General features: G+C 34.1%; 1 protein-coding gene across 6 annotated transcripts in view; it reads left to right on the top strand.

Moving 5' to 3' along the window:
- The window catches only part of ARID4B (AT-rich interaction domain 4B), a 139204-nt gene that overhangs the window by 84325 nt on the left and 30290 nt on the right, over positions 1-24589 (top strand). For 4 of the 6 annotated variants that reach the window (XM_081241093.1, XM_081241092.1, XM_081241096.1 and 1 more), the window contains exons 8-17: positions 691-829; positions 4562-4641; positions 6612-6688; positions 7855-8009; positions 11504-11576; positions 13292-13386; positions 14481-14578; positions 15339-15582; positions 15887-16062; positions 19996-20247. In XM_081241093.1, coding sequence (XP_081097219.1) covers positions 691-829; positions 4562-4641; positions 6612-6688; positions 7855-8009; positions 11504-11576; positions 13292-13386; positions 14481-14578; positions 15339-15582; positions 15887-16062; positions 19996-20247 — 1389 coding nt within the window. The remainder of the gene's footprint in view (positions 1-690; positions 830-4561; positions 4642-6611; positions 6689-7854; positions 8010-11503; positions 11577-13291; positions 13387-14480; positions 14579-15338; positions 15583-15886; positions 16063-19995; positions 20248-24589) is intronic. The other 2 variants (XM_081241094.1, XM_081241095.1) reach the window with 2 other exon arrangements.

Raw genomic sequence — 24589 nt, 5'->3', positions numbered from 1 at the left:
AGAAGAACCATATTGTGCATCTTATGAATATGTAGTTTGTGTATATTTGATACTAAAGACACCAATGGTGATCTCTTACCAGAGTGTTTTCTCTCCCCAGCCTGATCCCCATTAATAAAGATCTGCCTTCCCCTTTTTAAAATTAGCTTTGGAGGAATTCCCTGGCGGTCCAATGGTTAGGACTCCGAGCTCTCACTGTGGTGGCCCGGGTTCAGTTCCCTGGTCGGGCAACTGAAGATCCTGTAAGCCGTGTGGTGTGGCCAAAATAAATAAATAAATAAAATTAGCTTTGTACTGGGAGTGTAAAACTACCATCTCCAGAATTCCTTTAATTTGAGAGGAGGATCTAGTATATTTTAGTGCAGTACTGGGATGCTCCATATGGAGCCTTTAGCTTTTTGAGAATTTGGGGACCAGTGTTATTCTGTTCTGATCTTTCCCTTAATCTTTTAAAATAGCACTAAATAAATCCAGAAGATTTTTAGGAAAATGGATTGCTTTCCTCTAATGATAACCTTTTTAAAATTATTATTCTTTAGAAATTTAGAAAATTATTTAAAAATTTAAATTAGCCATTCTGTAGGTTGTAGGAAACGCGGTAAGATTTCTAGAATACCTGTACTCATCAGCTTGGTGTGCTTATTCTTTGTGAAGATAAATAGAAATGTCTCATTTTTTTTCTTTCCCTAGACCAGAGGAAGAGTCTTCTTCATCCTCCAGTGATGAAGATGAGGATGATAGGAAACAGATTGATGAGCTGCTAGGAAAAGTTGTATGTGTAGATTACGTTAGTTTGGATAAAAAGAAAGCACTATGGTTTCCTGCATTGGTGAGTAACTTCAGTATGAAAGTTTAACTTTCAACTATATAAGTTCATGAAGAAAATAGTTGATTTTCTTACTAGTGTTTTTTCATAGGTACAAAATGGGGAAATGGTTTTAGCATCATTCAGTTCACACAAAATTCCTTGAAAGTTATTTCTGAGTACAAAGAACTCCTGAAGTCATCCGAGAAAGGATGAAAATCATGATAATTTTAGAGGCTAGGTATGTTACACTGCTCAATTTGGGGTGAAAAATTCCTCATGCAAACCTTTAAAACTTCTAAATCTACCATGCAAAAGTCTGCAAAAGAAGAACAGCATCTTGTTTTCTACTGTTGTCTACAAATGATATCTATTTTTCATCCTTTTTGTAAACATTTTGTATTCTTTATCCCAAGTGTTTAGTGTTTTGCACAAAATAAGTGCCCAACAATTGTCAACTCTTACAGTTATAATTAAAACTGATGAGGGCAATTATTTTAATAAATATAAATACTTTATGATACCTTTGTACCTCTGCATATATCCTTCTATCCATTACACATTTATTGGATGCCTGTTATGTGTAAGGATTGTGCTAATGTCTTTATGCTGATTATGAGGTATGTATTATTTATCCTCATTTAGAGATAAGGAAACTGAGTGTTAGAAGGTTTAAGTAACTTGTTGAGCTTTGGGTTAATGGCAAGCTAAAAACTTAAGTGTAAGTGTATGTGATCATTTCTTTTTTCCTAAAGCACTAAGATTCTTTGAAAGAATTTCTTTTGAAAACATGTTTTAAAAGAGCTTTGTGTGTCTTTTTCTAAAACAAAAGGAACATTAAAATTTGCACTTTAGTATTTTCAGTATTAATATTCTCTCATCATAATTTCTAAATAGTTTCCTTGATGATGAGAAAAATATTTAAAGATATACAATACTGAAGGGTTAGTAATCTGCTTAGTCAACGATTTTATCATTATTTTAAAAATCTTAGCATTAGTGATACATATTATCTTCCCCACAAATTTGAGATCTTTTGGAAAGTGATAAATAATTTTTGTCAACTAGAGTGTGAAATTGTGTTTTGAATCAAACAATCTTGACATAATCACATAAATAGTATTTGCATTTCTATTTTTAAAATTAGTGTTTATAAATTGAGTAAATTTTAACAACTGCTTGGTAACATCATGTTAGAGAACAATTGCATACTTCTAGGAACTATTAATAGCCACCATGTTTTGAGCACTTACCCTGGCCAGGCCCTGTGCTAGCTTGTTCATGTAAGCACATGGTCTTATTTAATCCTAATTGAGGCTGAGACATAAGTGGTATTTACCCCCATTTTAAGGGGAGGAAATCTTAGCTTCCCTGACTCATGCAGTCCTCTTTTTCATTTTCCTCTACTGTTTCTCCTTTAACCAAGCTTTAAATGTTGTTGTTCAAGTTTCAGAATGTATCACATTGTATTCTCTTTAGGGTGATCTCATCCCCTTTTATAGCATTGGTTGCAGAGATAATAAACTGAAATGTCTTAGGGACCAAAGAAAATCACATGCATGGGTGAATGGGATAAAATGTGGATTGTAGTTCCTGTAAGAGAATGGAGAGTGAACCCACTTACACGCCATTGTCAGCACTGGCCAAAGCTGTCACGTGTGTGGTTTTCAAAATCCTAAGCTCATGAGAAAGAAAAAAATGTGTGCTTTTGGCTCACAGTTTTAGAGCTCTGATATTTAGACTGTTTACTCCCAAGTTTATAGCTTAGAGTTCAGACCCCTACTCTGAGCTCTGGACCTGGGTATCTATCTATCATTATCTCCACTTGGCTGCCCTTTAGTCACCTCAAAATTTAATTCACCTCAAAATTTAATAAGCCTGAAGCTAAATTTATTCTCTCCTCTCTCATTCCCAAACATGACCCATTGTCTCCTCTCCCTGTGAATGACACCATTTGCACAAGGCAGAAATGTAAGCATCCTTTTCTCTGTCATCTCTGCACTTCCCTAATTATCTCTACTATTTCTTGTTCCTTTAATTTACCATCAGCACCACTTTACATCCAGGTCACCATCTCTCACCTGGAAGATTTGCAGTAGCTTCATCTCTTCCAACTCTTGTCCTTCTCTGGTCCATTTTCTTTATGACAGTCAAAGTAATTTTTTAAAAGGCAATTCTATTATGACATTATCTTGCTTTGGATCCTTCCCTTGAAGAGTTTAGATTTTATCCTCAGAATTAACATGGCATACAAGATTGACAGATCTGAACTCTGCTTACCTCACTTATTCAGCCCAGGCAGAAAATTAGCTACATTGACCTTTTGCTTCCTGGAATGGGCTCCACTGCTTTCTGTGTCAGGCCCTTTGCATAATCTGTTTCCTCTGCTTGCAGCGCAGCCCTGTGGTACACACGTGTACACACATACATCCTTCGTCAAGCCAGTTCCTACTCAGCTTTCAAAGCTGAGCTTAAATGTTGTGTCTTTAAGAAAGTGGTACCTGACCACCTAGATAAAGACTTACCACAATAGCAGTTAAATAAATGTGCACTTAGTTGTTTAGTGCTTGTCTTCCCAGCTAGAATACAAGCTCATTGTGGGGAGGAACGGTGACTGACTAGGCCTCTGTGGTCTGGTACAGTACCTTGATGAAATAGTTAATATTTGTAGAGTGACTGGATGAATGAATAAACAGATATTAAGTACTTACTTCTGGACCTTATTGAAATGATAGGAAAGTTTTCGTAGATGCTAACGCATGTAAAAGACTTTCATGAGTGAATTATTTCATAATGCCATCAACATTTAAGCAATGCTTAATGCAGTGCAGTTACAAGTATGGAAATTGTTAACCTTTTAAAGACTGAACTAGAACTTACCTGTTTCTCACTCCTCTCAAACCTGTGGTGAGATTACATGCCTTTATGTACTATTGTGTCATTTTTCAGAGCTAGTGAGACAGTCCTTAAATCTGTCATACTTACTTAGCCCATTTTTCATTAAAAACTGTAACTATACTATTGTTCTTGGTATATATAGTGGGCTATCTCGGGATTAAAATAATAAAAATTTATAGGTGTCTTACGTTAGTATTACCTTTGGGAAGGCATGCTTTATCCTTACTTTAAATAATAGTTGAGATGACTTCAAATAAAATAAATCTTTTATTTTGTTCATAATAAATCTTACACAGACCCCAGGAAGGTACCCAGTTTAAAATGCTTACTTTTTAGAGTGGGTAATATTATGGAGAAATTTTAGCATGTGTTAAAGTGTATATTTAAATGTAGATAATCAGTAGAACATCATCTCTGTCTTTTTAAAGATAGAGACTGCTCTGATTAAGGTTCTGATATCTGATTCCATTTTGGTCCTGCTGTTCTCTTAGCCCTGCTGCAGACCCTTTGTTAGGACTAGCTCTCCCTCTTTTTCCACCCCTGAGCTACTCTCATTCCAGCTTTCTATTTCTGCCTAGACTTGGTCCACAGCTTCAGTCTAGTCATAGCCACAGTTCTGCTGTCAACACCGTGCCTGTGTCAGAAAACAATGTGGATAATCCAGAGAGCTGGAAGGATATAAACTTAAAATTACTTGTGTGTGTTCCCACATGTGTGTGTAACTGTTTACCCTCAAACTAAAATTAGTTTTTAAATTTTAAGCTGAAACTGTTTTGAAAAGGATTTAAATAATTGATACTTATATAACTATCTATAAATGTGCTTTTAGTTATAATAGTTTCACACTTTTTTTAAAAGGTGGTTTGTCCTGATTGTAGTGATGAAATTGCTGTGAAAAAAGACAATATTCTTGTTCGATCTTTCAAAGATGGCAAATTGTAAGTATAATTCACTTGGTATGAAAAATATGCCGTTTTTCCAGATTGGGATGGTAAATTATAAATTAGTTATTTCCAGTGACCTTATGCTTTTCCTTCTCATCATACACAGTGTTTCAGAGTATGATCATTTTTCATATTATCATTAAGTATAGTAGTCTTATGATATGTCTTTTCTTGTTCATTTGGTCTTTTCTAAACTAGACTCTAAGTGCTGTCTAATTTGTCAGTATTTGCCTGTGTAATAGCTGATGATTTATTGAGGAAAATTCGATATATCTACCACATCTAATACTTGATTGATATTGATATATTTATTGTTTTTGAATGTCTTATTAGGATTTTCTATCATTTTTAATTATGTCTAAATGGGTTAGTGTTACCCTGTTGTGTAACATTCGACTTCTGCAGTAGGCTGAGGATTAAAATGAGTTACTATAAATGTATGTTAAGTATTAAGAAAGTGACCTTTCATGTAGAACTTTTCTGGAACTGAAAAACTATGTGTTTTTTTCTTTCTTGAAGAATTGTGTGACTAGAAAATCCATGTATTTTATATTTTGCCTTATTGGGTAACTATACTTTAAAAGGATCATCATGCTTTAAGATTGGTGTTTGGGTTTTCAAGTTCTGAAATGTGATTTTTAAAAACAGTCTATCTGAAACTCACTTTCACAAAATGGAGATAATCAGAGAAATTTGAACACTGAAATTGAATACTGGTTTGATGATATTAAGAAATTACTGTGAATTTTTAAATGTGTGATAATGATATGGTTATATTTTTAGAAGAATTTTCTTTTAAAGCTCCGTAATGAAATATTATAAATTAAATTATATAATGTCTGGGATTTGCTTCAAAATATCCAGTTGGGGTGGGAGGAGGAGGTAGGTAGGGATATAAACGAAACAGTGACTCTGAGTTAATGATTATTGTAGTTGGGTAATGGATATGTGGGAGTTCATTGTACTGTTTTGTCTACTTTTGTATATATTTGAAATTTTTAAATAAAAAGTTCAAAAAAGCAGGCTGAAAAATGTATTTGGAATAGTTTTTAGGCTTTTGTGGTTTGGTTGAGACAAACCAAGTGCAGAAAAGATGAATGATGATTTATTAGTGTAAAATAGGAAATATACGTGATGTATATGATAGAATGAACCTCTCCCAGTTGCTTGCATCTAGCCCCTCCTTACGGTTGCTAAGTTCCATGAAAAAACCTTAAATTATATATTAGAAGTTTGCTTGTGAACCTAGAATTCAGTTTAAAAAAAAATTGTTGGGCCTCCCTGGTGGCGCAGTGGTTGAGAGTCCGCCTGCCGATGCAGGGGATACGGGTTCGTGCCCCGGTCTGGGAGGATCCCATATGCCGCGGAGCGGCTGGGCCCGTGAGCCATGGCCGCTGGGCCTGCGCATCCGGAGCCTGTGCTCCGCAACGGGAGAGGCCACAAGAGTGAGAGGCCCGCATACCGCAAAAAGAAAAAATAAAAAATAAAAAATAAAAAATAAAAAAAAATTGTTAAAAGAACATTTTACATTATAAAATAGTACATGTTCTTCCAGTCTTAAATTTAGTAATTTCTTGTGCTTATCCTAAGATGATGGCCAATTCTTGCTATTTAACTTATTTTTTATTGGATTGATGCATTCTGCTATCCAGACATTTTAATTTATTATTTTCAGTGTTTCAGTATTTTTAGTATTGCGTTTAGCTAAGTCCTCTGATATTTGAGAATACCTTGTTGCTTATAAAACATCTCTTAAGGTGGGGTCCTTCTGTAGATGATTACATATTTTAACATCCTGCCTAGCATTTTATTTGGGACTTGCAACCCTGTATGCAATCATTTTCATTGTAAGTGTCAGTATTTCCATGTTTTCAGTATCTTTCTGTGGTAGGTAATTGGACTCTTAATTAATCTCTGTTGTATTTTTGTGGGGTTTTTCCTTTAAAATTAAAAAAATAATATAGTACTTCAGTACCAAGAAAGGATGTCCATGAAATTACTAGTGACACTGCACCAAAGCCTGATGCTGTATTAAAACAAGGTAAGGATAATCTTGGAACAAATTATAGTTAATTTAAAAACTGATGGGGAATTCCCTGGCAGTCCAGTGGTTAGGACTCTGGAGCTTTCACTGCTGGAGCCCGGGTTCGATCCCTGGTCGGGGAACTAAGATCCTGCAAGTTGCGTGGCATGGCCAAAAAAAAAAAAAAGTAAAAAGTATTTCTGAAGATTAAATATTCTTTTGGTCTTAAAATTTTTTTTAAGTCTTTAAAGTTACATTTGGTTCTATGCGACTTATACTTTTGTAAACCCACGTGCCTTTTGTTATCACAGGTATTCTTTTTTTTTTTTAGCTTATAATTGGGACAATAATCTAAAAATGGGAAAGAACAATATCATCAGCTGTTACTGTAGTCTGGCTTTTGCCTAGTAAATAAAATATTAGTTCCTGAGGATGGTAGAAACAGGAATCAAAGTAATTTTGATTTGGCATTTCTTATAACCGTAGTTATATTTTATTAAGGAATACGTGATAATTGCATCTCTTACTTGATTTTTAGCATTGTAAATAGCTGTTTATTTTTTCTTTGCCCATGTTCACTGAATCAAATAATATGCTATGTAGACCGGTTAAAAATCATCAAGAATTTATGGCTTAGAATTTATTTCCATGCATTATAAAGTGAGAATAACTGTCTAGCTAATTTTAGTTTAAGCTAATTGTTAATATAATTTAAATTCAGGCTTAACGAAAAATGTAGAGGACATTTTTATAGTATATTTTCAGGTATTGTGTGTTATTACAATGACTCTGTGCCTGGTATATAATACTGTTTAATAATCTCTTTTTTTGATAAAACGATTAAAAATTTACCTATCTTAAAGTGTTTTTTACTAGACACTCTTAATTTTCATTTAAAAGAAGAAAACTGCCCCTTTTCTCTTGTCTTTGTTTGAACCTAAGTCACCTTCAAATGGTAGCAGTTTTGCCGTCTATAAAATGGGTGCCTAATGCCTAAGACTGTTAAGATTAAATGAGTTGCTGCATGGAAAAGCAGTTAGCACAGTGCCTAGCTCATAGCAAACACTCCATACATGTCAGTGGTGGCAGCACAGTAGTTTTTTATTTCTTTATCCTGTTAGTATTTTTAGACAAATCAGTTGTCTTAATTTCTCCAGTTGATATAGTTTATGGTCTCTTTCCAGCCTTTGATCAGGCACTTGAGTTTCACAAAAGTAGAACTATTCCTGCTAACTGGAAGACTGAATTGAAAGAAGATAGTTCTAGCAGTGAAGCAGAGGAAGAAGAGGAGGAGGAAGATGATGAAAAAGCAAAGGAGGATAACAGCAGTGAAGAGGAGGTGAGTAAACATAGTTAATGCCTTTTCAAATGAAGGACACGTTTCCTTTGTGAGTTGGGATTTGGCTAAAGTCATTAATCACTTAAATATTTTTAGCATTAGAAGTATTTCGCAATACAGTTGTGCTTGTGATATTCATCATAATCAAGTAGTTTGCTTGCTTACCTTAAAACAGAAATATGGTCTTGTGAAATTAAAAATATTAAGTATAGTTATCTCAGTAACCTCAAAAAATATTTCTTAATCTTCAGTCCATAATGTATGTAAGTGTCAAATCAATATGTTGTACACCTGAAATTAATATAATATTGTATGTCATCTATACTTCAATTAAAAAAATAAAAAGGGAAAAAAATGTTTCTTAATCTTGCTGTGCTTTTTGTTTATCAGATGGTTAAGGAAATCCCTACCTAATATAGGAAGACCCTACTTTCATATGCTTTTTACCATCATGTAGACAGCTGTCACCTCAGAGTATGTTTACATCTACATATTTTATTAAAATACCTAGTGAAGTATAAAATATGTCTTCCATCTAGTATTAAAGGGATAAATAGTAAAAAAAAAGTAAAGATTAATATCTCTTTAATTCAGAGAATCTTAAATGACTTTATCTAATACAACTGGGTGGGTAGGTCTAATTAGATCATAAATAAGACATCTGTCAATTTATATGGATCAAGGAGCTAAATTTATATTTTATTTTAGCTGTTACTTTAGGTCTAGCAATGACAAGTACCGGGAAAAGATGCTCATAATATTACTAGTGACATTGCTCTTTAATGGTTTGTTGGACGACTTTATCAGAGTTATTGGGGGAATGGTGCAGGTAGTGAAACTGCAATACGTGACCATGAAGTGAATTGTATTTAATGTTTTTAGGAAACAAAGATAAGTTAATATGTAATAATTTAGGGAAGTTATAAAATTCTGCCATTTAACTGTAGTAAGCAACTAGTAATGAAATAGGATTGTTTTAGAGTTTATGTTTTATAATATAGTAATCTATGACAGTGTGTAGTGTAAAAGTTTCGCAGGCTTCAGTCTCCTTCCCTACTGCCTTCTATTTAAAACGCTCGGAGCCATCAGTTCCTTGCTTAAAACCTCTGCAGTTGCTTCTTATCACTCTGAAAATCAAGCTTCGCTTTTAGAACCTCCCTTTGTAGTCCCACCCCTGCCTTTTTTTTATATACTTTTTTTGGCAGGGGGTAGGAGTTTATTAATTAATTATTTTTTGCTGTGTTGGGTCTTTGTTTCTGTGCGAGGGCTTTCTCTAGTTGTGGCTAGTGGGGGCCACTCTTCATTGCGGTATGCGGGCCTTTCACTGTCTCGGCCTCTCTTGTTGCGGAGCACAGGTTCCAGACGTGCAGGCTCAGTAGTTGCGGCTCACGGGCCTAGCCACTCCGCGGCATGTGGGATCCTCCCAGACCAGGGCTCGAACCTGTGTTCCCTGCATTAGCAGGCAGACTCTCAACCACTGCGCCACCAGGGAAGCCCACCCCTGCCTTTTTTTTATATTACTTCTCTTGGTATACCCTCCTACTTTTGGGGGGGGGTTGCTGCGTGGTGCATCTTGCGGGATCTTAGTTCCCTGACCAGGGATTGAACCCAGGCCACAGAAGTGAATGTGCTGAGTCCTAACCACTGTACTGCCAGGGAACTAACTCCCTACCCATCTACTTATGAACATTATGTTGCAGCAACATCAAATTACATACCTCGTTTCTACTCACCTCTGCACAAACCAATTCCTCTGCCTACAGTGCCCTCCCCCCGTCAGCCTGACACAGTCCTGTTCGGTTTTTTAAATACTACTGACATGCCCCCTCTGTAAAGGGAAACGCTCTGAGAACTATCACCTTCCTCACCTTAGGAAAAGTTAATCACTCAATTTGCTAATATAAACTACTACTATTCTTGTAGAAATTTTTGCCTACATATATATGTGTACATACATATGTACATATATTTATTTTCTATTTGTTTTCTGTCCTACTAATCTGTAAGCTCCTCAATGGTAGGGACTCTGCCTTATTTGTACTCTGTCATAGTGTGTAATGTGTAACAGATGTTCAATAAGTATTAATTACCAAAACTTCTGTCGCTTAGATTTATGTTTTACAAATGTTTTTGTAAAAGCAGATCTGGTTTCCAGTTTAAACTTTGTTTTTTAAGTTAAATACAAACTTCACTTAAATTTTGTTGCAACAGGAATACATTTGACAGTTTATGTAAGTCAAATATTGTACCTTGGGAGCATTTAAGATAATATCTAGAAAACAGATTTCCTTAGACTTACATCTGACTACCTTACCACAATCCAGTGTATGTGGACCATGTTTAAGTTGAGAAATACAGATTTATCCTGAGCAAACTAATAATTGTAATTGATTCTTCTCTTCCCAATTAGCAAGCATAATAGTTTATCAACATGAGTTTTTGTTGCTTTAACTTCCTTCCTTTTTTCTGCTAGCTTATAAAATAAAGAGGCAAATCTCACTCAAACAGTGGCTTTAGGCTCATGATTTTTAAAATTAAAATGATTTATTTAGACTACCAGTTGCAAAGTACGCTCCTGACTTTTACTGTTAGTCGTACATTTGTTTCAGCCAGAGTAACTGTAAAGCCTAGGTGTATATTTTGAATCACTTCCTCTGCAGTTACTCCTGATCATGTTCTGTAATGGCAGGTGCCATCGCTTTTTTCTCTTTTGTTTGACTCAGCACCTTGCATGGTGCCTACACTTACCGGTGCTCATTAAATATTGTTGAATGGCTTGATAGTCACTGAATTGATGAGTTCCTCTATCTCACCTGCTACCCTGCTCCTTGCAGGTTGCTTCAGGACCAGCTCCCTACTGCCACAGCCCCTGGCCACAGCAGCAAGAAGCTAGTCCCTCCCTTGTAATTGATAAATTCGGGAACTATTTTATTACTTGAAGATTTCCCTAAGTCTGAATCTTCAGGTATTGTAGATCAAGTTTGTTCCCCACTTTACTGAATTTATAAGCTCGAAGCACTATACAGTGGGGCCGTATATAATGAAGGATAATTGTAGTCGCAGTTAATGGGAACCACACTTGTTCAGTTCCTTGAAGAGCAATAATAGAGTTAGTTTTGATGGTAAACCCTGACCCAATTTAATATAAGTGAGAGTAGGTCTTCTTGAGCCTATGACCTAGTCCTATGAAGGACTAGATCTCTGATCTGGTAAAAAGTTCATGAATCATTTTGCTGGTCTCATTTCTTATATGAGCATTTACATTTGGAATTGTCACTATTGAGATAACCTTTTAGGACATATTTCTCTGTAAAGCATGAAATGTCTAGGCTTTCTGGTTTTGAATAGCTTAGTGTTAAGAAATAATTTTAATTTGGTAAAAAGCCTTTGAAATATTCCAGTATTAGTCTTTGCTGTTGGTAGGAAAGCTACTTGTGTTAGTAAAATGCTTAACTGAGGAAAATAATATTCTTTTCTTCTGTGACTAAAATTAGGAAGAAATAGAACCATTTCCAGAGGAAAGGGAGAACTTTCTTCAACAGTTGTACAAATTTATGGAAGATAGAGGTGAGTGTTTTTTCTTTTATTCATCATTAATGTAGGTATCAGATAATTAATATCTTAAAATAAGAATTCTGTTTATTAAGCTGCATGTCACTGGTAATCATGGCTATCTTTTTGATTTCCAATCACCAGCATCCTAGTATGGTGTCTGTCACATAGGAAGTGGAATGTGGAATTTGACAGTATTTTGATGGATATTATTGCCGTGGACCCATAAATTACTGTATGCTGTCCTGTCTGTCCCCCCACCCATTTATGGGACCCCCCCAAAGAACTCTTACACTAGGAAACAGTAGCAGAATGGGTATCAGAGTACCATTTTATTTGAGCCTACATACATGCCTGTAGAAAAGCCTCTTCTCTAAAATCACTGTTTGCTATTCCCAGCATGTGTGTTTGTTTGTGTGTGTGAGTGAGTGAGTGAGAGAGAGAGAGAGAGAGAGAGCGAGAGAGAGAGAGAGAGAGCGAGCGAGCACACATTCTAAGATGGGCCTTATAAGTCTTCTTATAACCCAGCCACATAGAACTAAGAACAGAATTAAACCATCCATAGAGAAAGGTGACCAAGTCTCAAGGTGAGCCTGGGCTTAACTTATCGAATCTGCTTTTGTGGTTTAAGAAATACGAGCATTGGGGGAAAGAGGAATGGGTACCTAACAATAACTTTTAATTTGCAGTGATGACCTAGTCCACCAATAACTATGGCCCTGTTACTCTCTTGCTTATCTGCTGTTCAGAGTATAGTTTCTCCTTTCCTGGGAAGATGCTAGAAAAGGAGTGGTGAGAGGCAGAAAGCTTTCTAGCTTGAGGAGAAGGACAAAATGAATGAATAATACTTGAAAGTGCTACTGTGCTCTGTGAATTAATGTTTTTTTTAATCCAGTTTTGTATTGTTGATGAGTAGAAGCTGGCTTGGTCTTCTTTTTGCTCTCATAAATCATAGTGGCTACTACAATGTGGGTATCTTTTTATTCTTCAATATAAAATGTTCTTGATTCCTATATTATTTATTTGTATGAATGGAGGCTTGGCCTAAGAAGGCAGGCTATTTCTTAAGCTTTTTTGTGTAAGGTAAATAAAAAAGTGAAGAAAATGAATAAAATCTAATACTAGAAAAGAGTGAAAAATGTGATTATGCCAGTCATATGTTTTTTGGAAAGGGCAGTAAGTTGTGTATCTCTATCCTGTTGTTTTCTCTACCACATCCTAACAGTTTGATAGTTTTAGTATTCTTCTCCTACATTTTTTCATGTTAGAATAAACAACACTATAGCTTTATTCTAGAATTATTCTTTAGAATAGTAGAAAATTAGTAAAATACAAAGGAATTATCATAAAGATAACTCTAGTTGTGACACAGTTGCCCATCAATTATCTCAACACTTTTTTCAGTTCTACCAAACCTTGTTACCCTGATTTTTAAAAATTTTTGTTGGTATTTTATTTTGCTTCATTTAGTATTTATTCTTTTGCTCATCAGGGGAATGAAAGTCGGATGAAATCATATAAATAAGGTTTCAAAAATCTGATATAGGAAAAAAATTTTTTAATGAAATGGGTTTAAGTAGTAGGTATCATGTTTTTGATTAACAAGGGATTTTTTTTCTCATATATACACACTTTACACTATGTATATTTGGTGGTAATGTTTGAATCTTTTCAGAGTTTAAGTTAAAAATGTAACATCGTTCTAATATATTTCGTGTTTCCTTTAATAGGCACACCCATTAACAAGAGACCTGTACTTGGATATCGAAATTTGAATCTCTTTAAGTTATTCAGACTTGTACACAAACTTGGAGGATTTGATAATGTAAGTATTACGATCAAAAGTGAAACATGTTTTGCATACATGTTTTCTCATCTAAAAATTATCTAAAATTGTCTATTAATAAAAACCTAAGAATAAAAGGAAAAGAAAATGGAGAGTACAAGTTAGAAACAGCTAGCTTCCTCAGTCCAAATTTAAATTTAATTAAAGATTTTAAAAAATGAGCTTTCTGATTTACTGTTAAATTTGTCAAACTTTCATAAACTACCTGAGTTATAACACAGCCATATTAGTGGAAATTCTTCCTTTCTCTGTCCCTTTTCCATTAGACTGTAAGGTCATTGAGAGCAGGGATCTGTCTTAATATTCTTTATATCCTTAATCTCTACCACTGTGCCTTATATATGTAGAAAACATATTATTTGCATATATATGCAGAAGATCTTTGTTGAACTGAAGAAATTATCTTAAGGTTGCCATGATGTATGGTGCCCATCCAGTTATGGCTATTCTGGAGGAAAAAAAAGTATTCTGCATTACTAAGATTCATAAAATTGCTTTGATTTATTAGCTTATATATTTTATGGGAAATCATACAGCATTAAAACTTTTTATCTCTGTCTTTTCATTAAGATTTTGATTTAGGAATGTGGATGTTTTCTTATTTATTATATATAGCAGGGTTTCTTTAAAAGTCAAATGGGGACTGCTTGGCGCTCCAGTGGTTAAGACTCCGTGCTTCCATTGCAGGGGGCACCAGTTCAATCCCTGGTTGGGGAAGTGGGATCCTGCATGCCGTGCTGCGTGGCCAAAAAAAAAAAAAAAAGTCAGATGGCCTAGTATTTCAACATTTGTAATTCTCTGAGATTTGTTAAAATACCAAAACTTACTTTAAAACATTGTTGTAAACCAGATTTTTGATTTAGAATTTATCAAGATATTTTTCATTCCTTCAGACTGGAACCAACAAATATAGGAATATTTGTGTGTATACACACACACAGACACACACACACACACACACACACACATATATATATATATACACATATACACATATATATATAGTATTTATCAAACTTTTATCGCATTCCCACCTTTTAATTTGGGAGTTTTCATTTCACTTTGTCTGTTAGATTGAAAGCGGAGCTGTTTGGAAACAAGTCTACCAAGATCTTGGAATCCCTGTCTTAAATTCAGCGGCAGGATACAATGTTAAATGTGCTTATAAAAAGTAAGTAGGTATACTTGATATAGCTATATTCAATATTTTACCTAGAAAGCAGGATGGAATTTACCATATAACTGAGGCTAGTAACTTCTTCTAAGAAGAAATCAAGAAAGTTTTACTAGAGTAATCACTCTATAATAGTGTTTTGTAGAGTGTATTCCATGAATACTAGATCTGTGAGAGTGTCTGTGAAGAAAGTTTTTGTGGCCAAGTAAATTTGGAAAGTATGTGTAGGAGTTAAAATGCCAAAGTTTTTTTTAATGCCAAAGTTTTAAAGTCAGATAAACCCAGGTTCGAGTCCTGGTTCTGCCGGTTATTTGCTTTTTGTGCCCTTGGACCATTTATTCTCTCAAGCCTCAATTTCCTCTTTTTTTTAATGAGATGATACTATTTGCCTCATAGGATTACTCTGATGAGTTAATGAAATTTTACATGCCAGTGCCTGGCATATAAGAAGTGCTCAACAAATAGATGCTATTACTAATTCTTCTAATAGCTACTGTTGTTACAATTACTACATTTAAGAGGATGACTGTCTTTTCACTTTTAGCATCTTTTTTTAATGAATTTATTTTTCTTTGAAAAACGTTTCTGTTCGAGTAAAAAACATTGGGAAGAACTAAACTAGAATAAATTTGAATATTAGCATAGCTCAATATCTGAGCACTTAAACAGGAGAAATGAACACATATTTTAAGAACTACAACTCTACAGTAACATTTCAAAATGTTTTCCCAAATGTAACTTCTTTTCATATTTCCAGATACTTATATGGTTTTGAGGAGTACTGTAGGTCGGCCAATATTGAATTTCAGATGGCATTGCCAGAGAAAGTTGTTAACAAGCCTTGTAAGGAGTGTGAAAATGTAAAAGAAATAAAAGTTAAGGAAGAAAATGAACCAGAAATCAAAGAAATAAAGATTGAAGAGGAGGAGAATGTAATACCAAAAGAAGAAAAGCCTACTGAAGAGGGTATTGAAAGAAAGGAAAATATTCAGCCCTCTCTGGTAAATAAGATACTGTTGATAGTCCTTTGCCTTCTTTAGTGCATTTTCTACATCCTCTGTAAAGATTACATAGTTAATTTATTATATAATTTTATACTTTATTGTTCATGCACTTTCTTCATTAAGTGCTATTTTTGTGTTCAAAATAGCTGTTAGCTATTTTTGCCTAGTGTTTTAGTAGTTTCTTAAAATAACTTTCTCAATGTTAGTATTCGTTGGTACCTCCTTTTGCTAACAATTAGATAATGGAATTAGGTTGACAGTTTTTACTTTTGTTGGTATAGTTCCTCTGATCTTTTTCTAGGGAAGTAAAAAGAATTTATCAGAATCTGTACCTACACAGTCTGATCAGGAAAGAGAGGTTAATGTGAAAAAAACAGAAGAAAATGAAAATCTGGAAGATAAAGATGATGAGACAACTGGGGTAGATGAATCCCTCAGCATAAAGGTAGAAGCTGAAGAAGAAAAAGCAAAATCTGGGTAAGAAATTTGTTTTTGGTTAAGATGCATTTTGGCTGAATGAATTATTATAATTTGCTCTTTGTATGTGTGTGTGTATGTATGAATCTAAATTTGACAAAATAAATGAGTGATTTAAATTTGCATTTATTATGTAAATAGTATTTGCCTCCTTCAGAGACCCTACTAGTGCAAATTTGTAGCAAAAGATCATATTTTTGATCCATTATTCTTGCTCTCATCATGGAAATTTATGAAATTTCGAGCTAGAGAAAAGCACTTCTTACTGCCTTAACCTTGCTGGATAACCAGATAATATAAATTTGGGAAGATGGCCTTCTCCAGTGTTTTGTAGATGGTATGTTGGCTCTAGATTTTGAGAATTGTAACCATTTTTTAAGGAAAAAATAAGAATGGAAAAGTGCTAGTAATTAGTTTTTAAAAAGCCAGAATTGTTATGTTGTGTTTTATGTGGTAGTAGCATTTACTTGTTTTGGTCAGTTTGGGATAATGAATTATTTAGCAGTGTAATCTCTATACTGACAGTGGACCCCTGGATTTTATAGGTGATCTTTGGCATCTGATTTTGTGTCTGAGGTTTAAAAAACCTAAATATTCCCATTGTTAGTGGTTCTTTTAAATAAGTACAACCAAATATTTTTTTGATCATTTTTGTATTTTTCTGAAATTTGGCCACAGCATGCAGACAAGCAGGGAAGAGAAAAAACCATGCTTAGATGAATATAGTAAAAAGTGTTTATTATACTTTGTAATATATATATCTGTGTGTACAAATGTGTATTTCAAGTACTCCTTACTGATATTGGAAATTATTTCAACTATTAAGAAACTTAGTAAGTATTCAGCTCTTTGCCTAAAATCTCTGCTCATTTTAGTGTTCTTCTGAAATTTTGGCCACAACATGCAAATATACATGAAAAAACGAAACAAAACTGGGTTTAGATGAATATAGTATAAGTGTTTGTTCATTTTACGTGGCTATATTTCTGTGTGTGTTAAATGTATATTTGAAGTACTCTTGCTGCTACTTGGAGACTATTTTAACTATTAAGAAATTTCGTAAGGATTCAGCTTTTTGCTGAATTTTTAAATACGTAGACATTTCCAGAGCATCTACTGTGTGGAAAGCCCTGTGATTAGCCTGTATTTTCTCTTTGTTACTAATAGTTATCTTAAATTTTCAAGGTGGTACTTCAGCTTATTTTATGGTATAAACTATATTTTGCAGATTTTTAAAAATCTTTCAACTATATGGCCTTTTTATTTACCACAGATATTTATAAATATATCATACAACAAACTGAAATTTTCCTGTTGTGACTGCTTTAGAAGTGTTATGGGTTCTTTAGAAGCTTTACGGGTTAGAAATGTCCAAAATTGATCTCTGAATTTTATTAGATAAGTGCAATAGAAACTTTTATAATTATAAAGAATTAATGTGTAAGTATTTTTCTAGTATATAAACTTTCTCTAAGTAATTAGCTGCTACCAAGAACTTTCAGTGTTCTTCCCTCATAGTCCAGGTATGGGAGAGTAAATCATTTAATTTATGTAAAATGTCTGGTTCAGTGCCTGGCCCATAATAGGTACTAATAAACCGAAGTAGTTTTTTTGTTTTTAATTTGTTCCATTGTAAATAAGGCATATGACATCAACCTTGGGAAATTTGATAATTTCTTTGTGACTTCGGATGAAAAGTTCCTGGTCGATACATTTGGTTTCCCAAACTGTAGTTCTCTAAAAGCTAACTAATGGGGTGTGCGTGCATGTGTGTGTGTGTGTGTGCGTGTGTGTGTGTTGTGTTTGTGTGCATGTATGTGTGTGTAATATATACATCATCTTAATGTTTTTAACCTGTGTACTGGCTGCATTTTATACTTTGAAAGGCTCTCTTTCTTGGCATTCTGTGTTCTGTTTAGTTTAGTGCATTTACCTCTGATTTTGCCAGTAAGAGGAGGAGGAGGAGAATATTTGCTTTGGCTGATAACCAGTAATTGTGTTGTTTGCTTCTCTATAATTCAGTGTATTAGTTGAGTGATTCCTATTTGCTTTGCGTCTGAGGTTGACATTAAATGAGAATTTTTAATTTTTGACTGCTTTTTAAAATTAATGCAGAATATTAGGTTTTTATTCCAGATTAAATAAAAGATTGTCCTGGCTACCACTTTAAGTCAGGTTGTGCTTGCTATCATTGGCATTTACCAGTGTGCTCAGTGCATTATATAATGTAAGATACAGTTTAGAGTTAGTTTTCGTTTTAAAAATTTTAGACTTTTTATCTCTCATATATCTTTTATCTCTTTTATGATGATTCTGAGGTGCATGATAAATCTCTTTGGTACATAATCAGTCTCTGTTGTAGCCACCAGAATACACTTCCTTTACTCCCTGATGTGCAGGGATATACTTTCATGATTTAAACAAGTAGTGTTCTTTCAAAAAAAAGTCTTAACTATTTTAATTTTATATATGTATACTACATATATAGTATATATAAATCATTTACTTAAAGTTGTTAATAATAGTTTATCATCCGTAACATCCTTTCTGATAATTTCTTAGATATTTTAGCCTTACTAATAAGTTTTTCTTCATTATAGAAATGTTAATATATTTTCAGTAACAGAGTTCATATTTTTTATCTCAGATTACAGCTGGATTCATTTAATTTTTTAAGTACCTATTTATTTGACTGTAAATGAGTCTTTAAAATAGGATTAATTCTTAAGGATCTTTGTAGACTTTATGATGTATTTCAGAGAAAATTGGCTCATTTGGTACTTTAGCATATAAGAATATAAAACTAAAGTTATCAGTGGAGGAAGACTTTTTATATAAATATTAATAGCCATTAACTTTTAAAGCTTAATTACTTAAGTTGTCTTGTGGTTCTGTTTTATGACATTTATTCATTTGTCAGCTGTAAAGTGATGGATTCTTTTTGAGAGAAAGCTGTTGTAATAAGTATAGACATATTGCAGAGCAAATTAAAACTAAATATAGTCCAGAATTTCCCATTGAAATTTATTTTTTTTGGTAAATCTAGTGCCTGGAAGGATTTATAATTTAAGATTTTCTCCAATTTGTTGAATACAGATTTGTGGCTAATATAAAATGAATATGAATGCTCAGCTTTAGAAGGTGCATGATATTGAGAAGACCAGAATGGTTTGCATTGCTGCTTCTAGAATGCAAATGACTTTTAGTTTCATATTATTTGGAATTGGCCTCTCATATACCTATTTCTTCAGAACTTTAAAGTTGAGAGAATTGGTAGAAGAGGACTTGCAGTAAATACGTGTTAAAGAGAGCAGAAATTGTGTTGAAGTTTAGAAGAATAGAAAGAAAAACCCTGATGTGATAGTAATATGAAGTTAGTGGGATATTACTGTGAAAGGTAAAGTAATATTTCATTTAGTATAACTTTTGAAAATTTAGTTGGAATTATTTTAAAGTTATTAAGACTAGCCATTTGGCTAGTAGAAAGTTTTGTTTGAACATTCTGAGGTTGGAAATATTTGAATGAAAAATAATTTTTAGTCAGAAAATGGCTATAAGGTGTGATGATGTTTGTTTTTGTCAACTGAGATGTAAAACACTTTTACAATAAAACATGAGAAAAATGTTACATTCGACCTTACTAGTTTCTTGCTATTCAACACAACTTCTATTCTTCTGGCTGTTGGACATTTTCTTTTAATGCACTTACTTTTCCGTTTTAATTTTCTCTAAACGTATCTTTCTGTAACCATCCGTGGTCATCCTACACAGTTTTAGTTTTTAATATTAAATAGAAACTCAGAGAATATCATACACTTGGAACCTGCTGTTCCCGGAACAATCACAGCCACGATTTTTATCATTTTATGTGGTTTGGAACTGAAAAGCTTATGAAGTGTCTTTTATTAACTGCAATTTTTTAAACCTTTCAAGAGATGAAACGAATAAAGAGGAAGAGGAAGATGATGAAGAAGCAGAAGAGGAGGAGGAGGAGGAGGAAGAGGATGAAGAGGATGACGACAACAATGAAGAAGAGGAGTTTGAGTGCTATCCACCAGGCATGAAAGTCCAAGTGCGGTATGGACGAGGGAAAAATCAAAAAATGTATGAAGCTAGTATTAAAGATTCTGATGTCGAAGGTGGAGAGGTCCTTTACTTGGTGCATTACTGCGGATGGAATGTGAGGTAACTTGAGTTTTAGCTAGTGATTACTACCTAAAAACACTTGTAAAATAATTTCCTATTTTAATATTTAACGAATTACAGATTCATTAGTATTCTAATTGAGGGCACAGTATACCACACAAAAATCATGTAGTTGTGGCAAGTAAGTGCCTCGCTCAGTGACTTCCTACTTGTTGTTTTCAGTAGTTCAAAGGTATCCTTAGTGTCTGGAAAACTGAAGTCTATGTAGCTGATTTTTATGTTATGCATGTAGATTAATAGAGGCAACATTATTAGTGAAATGATAGAAAAATTTCTTTAAAAGGTAAAAGGGCTTTGAGCTTCTTGATGTCCACAAGCCAGTTATCAGGCTTCTTGGTCTCTTGCATTTTCAGCCACCTTGCTGCAGTAACCTCTTCTTTGTAATCTTGTTTCTTTCCTTTAGTAGGCAGGGATTTTAAAGTTGTGATTTCTTAGGAAGCTTTAGCTATTTCAAGAAAGCCTTATCTCCTCATTAACAGCTCTTGCATTACAGCCTTGTTCACAAGCCTCCGAAATTAATTTTTATGTTTGAAACAGTATCGTTGAAATGTCATGAGCAAGTCTGCTTGACTGAAATAGAGTGCACGATCCGACGGCTACTCACCTAGGGAACTGAAAGGCGAGACTGAATTTTCTTTTTGTACAAGTTTGCTTTGGTTTATCCAAAGAAATTTTATGTTTGAATTTTATCCAAAGTTGGCAAGCCAGTTTTGGGATCTGAGCATTTTGATATCTTTTAAGAAAAACCTTGTTTATTTTGGAATGTTTGATATATTTGAAGTAGCCTGTGATAGAGTTGTAGCCCTTGAAAAGGTAACCATTGAAGTTTTCAGTGGTAGTTTCACGGTGTGCCTAGTGTCTTCTTCAAGGAGGAATACAGTTCTCATGCTTTATATTTAAATTGTATTCTGTGGCTTGGGAAGTTTTTAAGAAAACATCATCGCATATTCTCTGTTTCTTAAAAAAAGTACACTCTTTGTTTCTTAAAAGTACAATTTGTGTTGTCCTTCTGCAGCAATAGGAAGCTCTATCTAGAAGCATTATCTTCTGATTACCTTTCTTAATTTGAGAGAAGTGCAGTTCTGATCCATTCTGAAGCTTGGAAGAAAATAGCAACTTAAGTCATAAGGAAATGTTTAGGAGTTTTGTTTGGGACTTTTTCTTTATTATTTCTACCAGGAAGGTTAACAAAGTTTTGGATTTTAAGAATGCCTATCATCAGTATTGTCCTGATGAAACATAAGCTTTCCAGGTACCTCCTTCAACATCGTGTGTAATTTATCCTTTTGGCTGTTGGTTCTTGCGCTGCCCCTGTGGTGCGTGATTTTCCTCACCTGGAGGGCTGACTGTTAATGATCATGTTCAAAGGAAGACACTTGAGATCTCAGATAGAGCTGTTATCAGAATATTTTCCTGTTTTTGATGTTTAATCATTTTGATTTTACATTAAATGATCTTATTAAATATAAATGTAGAGGGAGTTCCACTTTGGCGTAGGATGTAAATGTAAGTGTTGAATATGTTAGTTTAAAGTTAGGAAGGAAAAATTGAATCAGCAAAAGTTAATAATTACTAAGTAATGCCCACAAGATAGATAATCTGAGCTACATCATCTTTTACCTCTTTTTTTCAGTTCTTCTGGTTATTTTGCTAGTTTATATAATGAGGCAGTTTTCCCAGTGGCCTTTATAAAATGCTTTAAATTCTGTGACAAGTGGATAGAATTTAGGCGTTCTCAAGTTTCACTGTAATGAGGGCTTGATTATTTTCTGTTAATTATCTCATTAAACAGAAGGGGCCTACTAGATATAAGGACTGAGACATTCATAAAGTTATTCTGCAATTAAGATGCAACTTTCTTTTGTTAAGAAAAGATTTGCTAAAGGAAAGCATAATCCTATCCTAGGAGCACTTGGATTTTAGAGGGTAAAAAGAATGTTCAGTACGTGAGCTTTGAAATTGATAGGGGGTTGGGTAGGGTAAGGGAGGATTTTAAATTGAGGCATTCAAGTTTTTAATAATATAGAAAAGAAAACCAAGACCTAGTTCAACAAGACATGCTTGTGTTAACAAGAAGGATGCCATCTACTTCTGACGACTCACACGTTTGTATGGTATGAACGTTCAAAAGAAGAAAACTTACCATCTTGATGAAGACCTGTAGGGTGGATCTCTACAGACTCCAGCATCATAGAGAAAACGATTGTACTTCAGTAGATGAAGCAGTTAATTTTCTTGTAGTCAACATAACAGTATTCCTATTCCTCTCTGGATTAATAACCAAAGAGTCTGTCTTATTGATGAATAAGCAATAATTATGATTTTTGCTGCTCCTTCATGTCTGAAGCTAATCTAATGAGGACCTCAACAAATCCTCATCAGCTCTACAACTGTTTTCCTATTATTTTGGGGATCTTCAGCTTGATCTCTGAATTTACACTTGAGATTTGCAATTAGAAATGAAGATTTATGCATGAAGTTTCATAAAAATAGTTTTATCCTCATTGGCAGTTGTTTATTACAACAGCATTTTGGAAATTTTGCATGGAGATGTTTGCATTTTATTTGATCTGAAACATTTTCCATCAAACAGGTTTTTCTTAAAGAAAATAAGAATATCTTTCTTAGTTAGAAAAATACTGTTTTTCTTGTAATTTCTACATTTTTCCTTTTTTTCTAAAGTGCTGTCTAAACCTTTACATTACTTTTCATTTATGCCCCTATTTCACAACTGAAAATGTTAATTTTTTTGTTACACAAGATAGCATTTGGGCCAATTTTTTTTTACTACTACAATGAGAAAAAAAGACATTTTTACATACTTACATCACATTTATGGGAAATAGCCAAAATTCTGGATCCTAAACCACATAATGACTTATAAATGGTACAGTATTGCTACAGAATTTTTCAGATATGGTGACCATATGTAAAACTATTGTCCAGTGCTATAGCATTTACTAGTTCACCACATGCTTTTTTACAGAATTTTTAAAAACTCATCTAAAAATAGCATTCAGTATAGAAAAATGAGAAAGTACATAAAAGAAAGGATGACTACTAATACTGTTGTGTGTTCTCTTTTAGTCTTTTAAAAAATATACCTCCATATATTAAAACAATTATAGTCATACTTCAGTAATTTTTAATTGTAGGCTCTGTTATATTTGTTTTAATTTCTCTTAGTGATGTTAATATTTTATAGATGTTTTTAGTATCATTAGCTAATTGGTTCTTTTCACTCTCAAGTTTCTAGGTCATGCCATAAAACATGAGATTGACGTTTGAAAATGAAGTTACACTTTGAAATTCACTGGCCATAAACTTGAGTGTGTTGGATTTATCCTTGTTCAGTAACAGCTATCCTTGTTCAGTAAAACAACCAAGTGTGTTGCAACTATCTAGGCTACTTGGCATGGGATTTAAAATACATCAATATTTTATTATGTATCGATGCTGATTTATTTTTCTCCATTCATTTCTACTTTGGCTTTCCGTAATCAAGGAGCTGGGAGTTTGATTAGAGAATTTTTTTTAATATTGATGATTCCCAACTGCATTAAGTGATACCCTTAAGTAAAAGAAAAAGAAAAGAGAGACTAAAATTTCAACTGTAAGGCTCTTAAATAACTAACAACAGTTAGTTCTAGTCCATATTACAAGTTATAGAAAACTGGAAGTAAGATGAATTATACTTAAGTATATTATATGAAGTGAAAATGTATTTCATTTTAAAAATACCTCATTTTTCTAAGCAAATTGGCTCCTCCTTGGAGGGAGTGGGTGGAGTGGGAACTAGTAAAAAGCTTTCACAAACAAATGGGTTTCATCCCATTTTTTGTGAACATTCAGCTGCTTTTTATCAAATATCTTCCTTTATTTGGCAAACATAAGTTCAACAGCTATAAGCCAAATACTGTGCTTGGCACTAAAGGTACAAAGAAATAGTCCCTAGCAAGGAATTCATTGTCCAGGTGAGGGGAGAGCCTCTCCAGCATGTACAGCCCCCACCTCCCCCCGCCCTCATCCTCTCCTTATGTTGCTCGCATTCTTCAGTCATTTGTTAGAATCTTGCCGCTCCGCAGCATCTGGGATCTTCCCGGACCGGGGCACGAACCCGTGTCCCCTGCACCGGCAGGCGGACTCTCAACCACTGTGCCACCAGGGAAGCCCAGAATCTTTTTTTTTAACCCCCATGTTCTTCTGTTGCTCTTGTGTTGTTGCTTTGTAGTACCTGCTTGACAAAACCCCAAGAACGCTGATGAAATCTAACACTCCTACTACTCCCTGCCTGCACCTGTGCAGCTGATCCTGTCTGGAG

This window comes from Mesoplodon bidens (assembly GCF_964165515.1).
Source record: "Mesoplodon bidens genome assembly, chromosome: 1".
NCBI lineage: Eukaryota > Metazoa > Chordata > Mammalia > Artiodactyla > Ziphiidae > Mesoplodon > Mesoplodon bidens.
The sequence above is the reverse complement of the archived record's forward strand: the minus strand, read 5'-3'. Positions and strand labels throughout refer to the sequence as shown.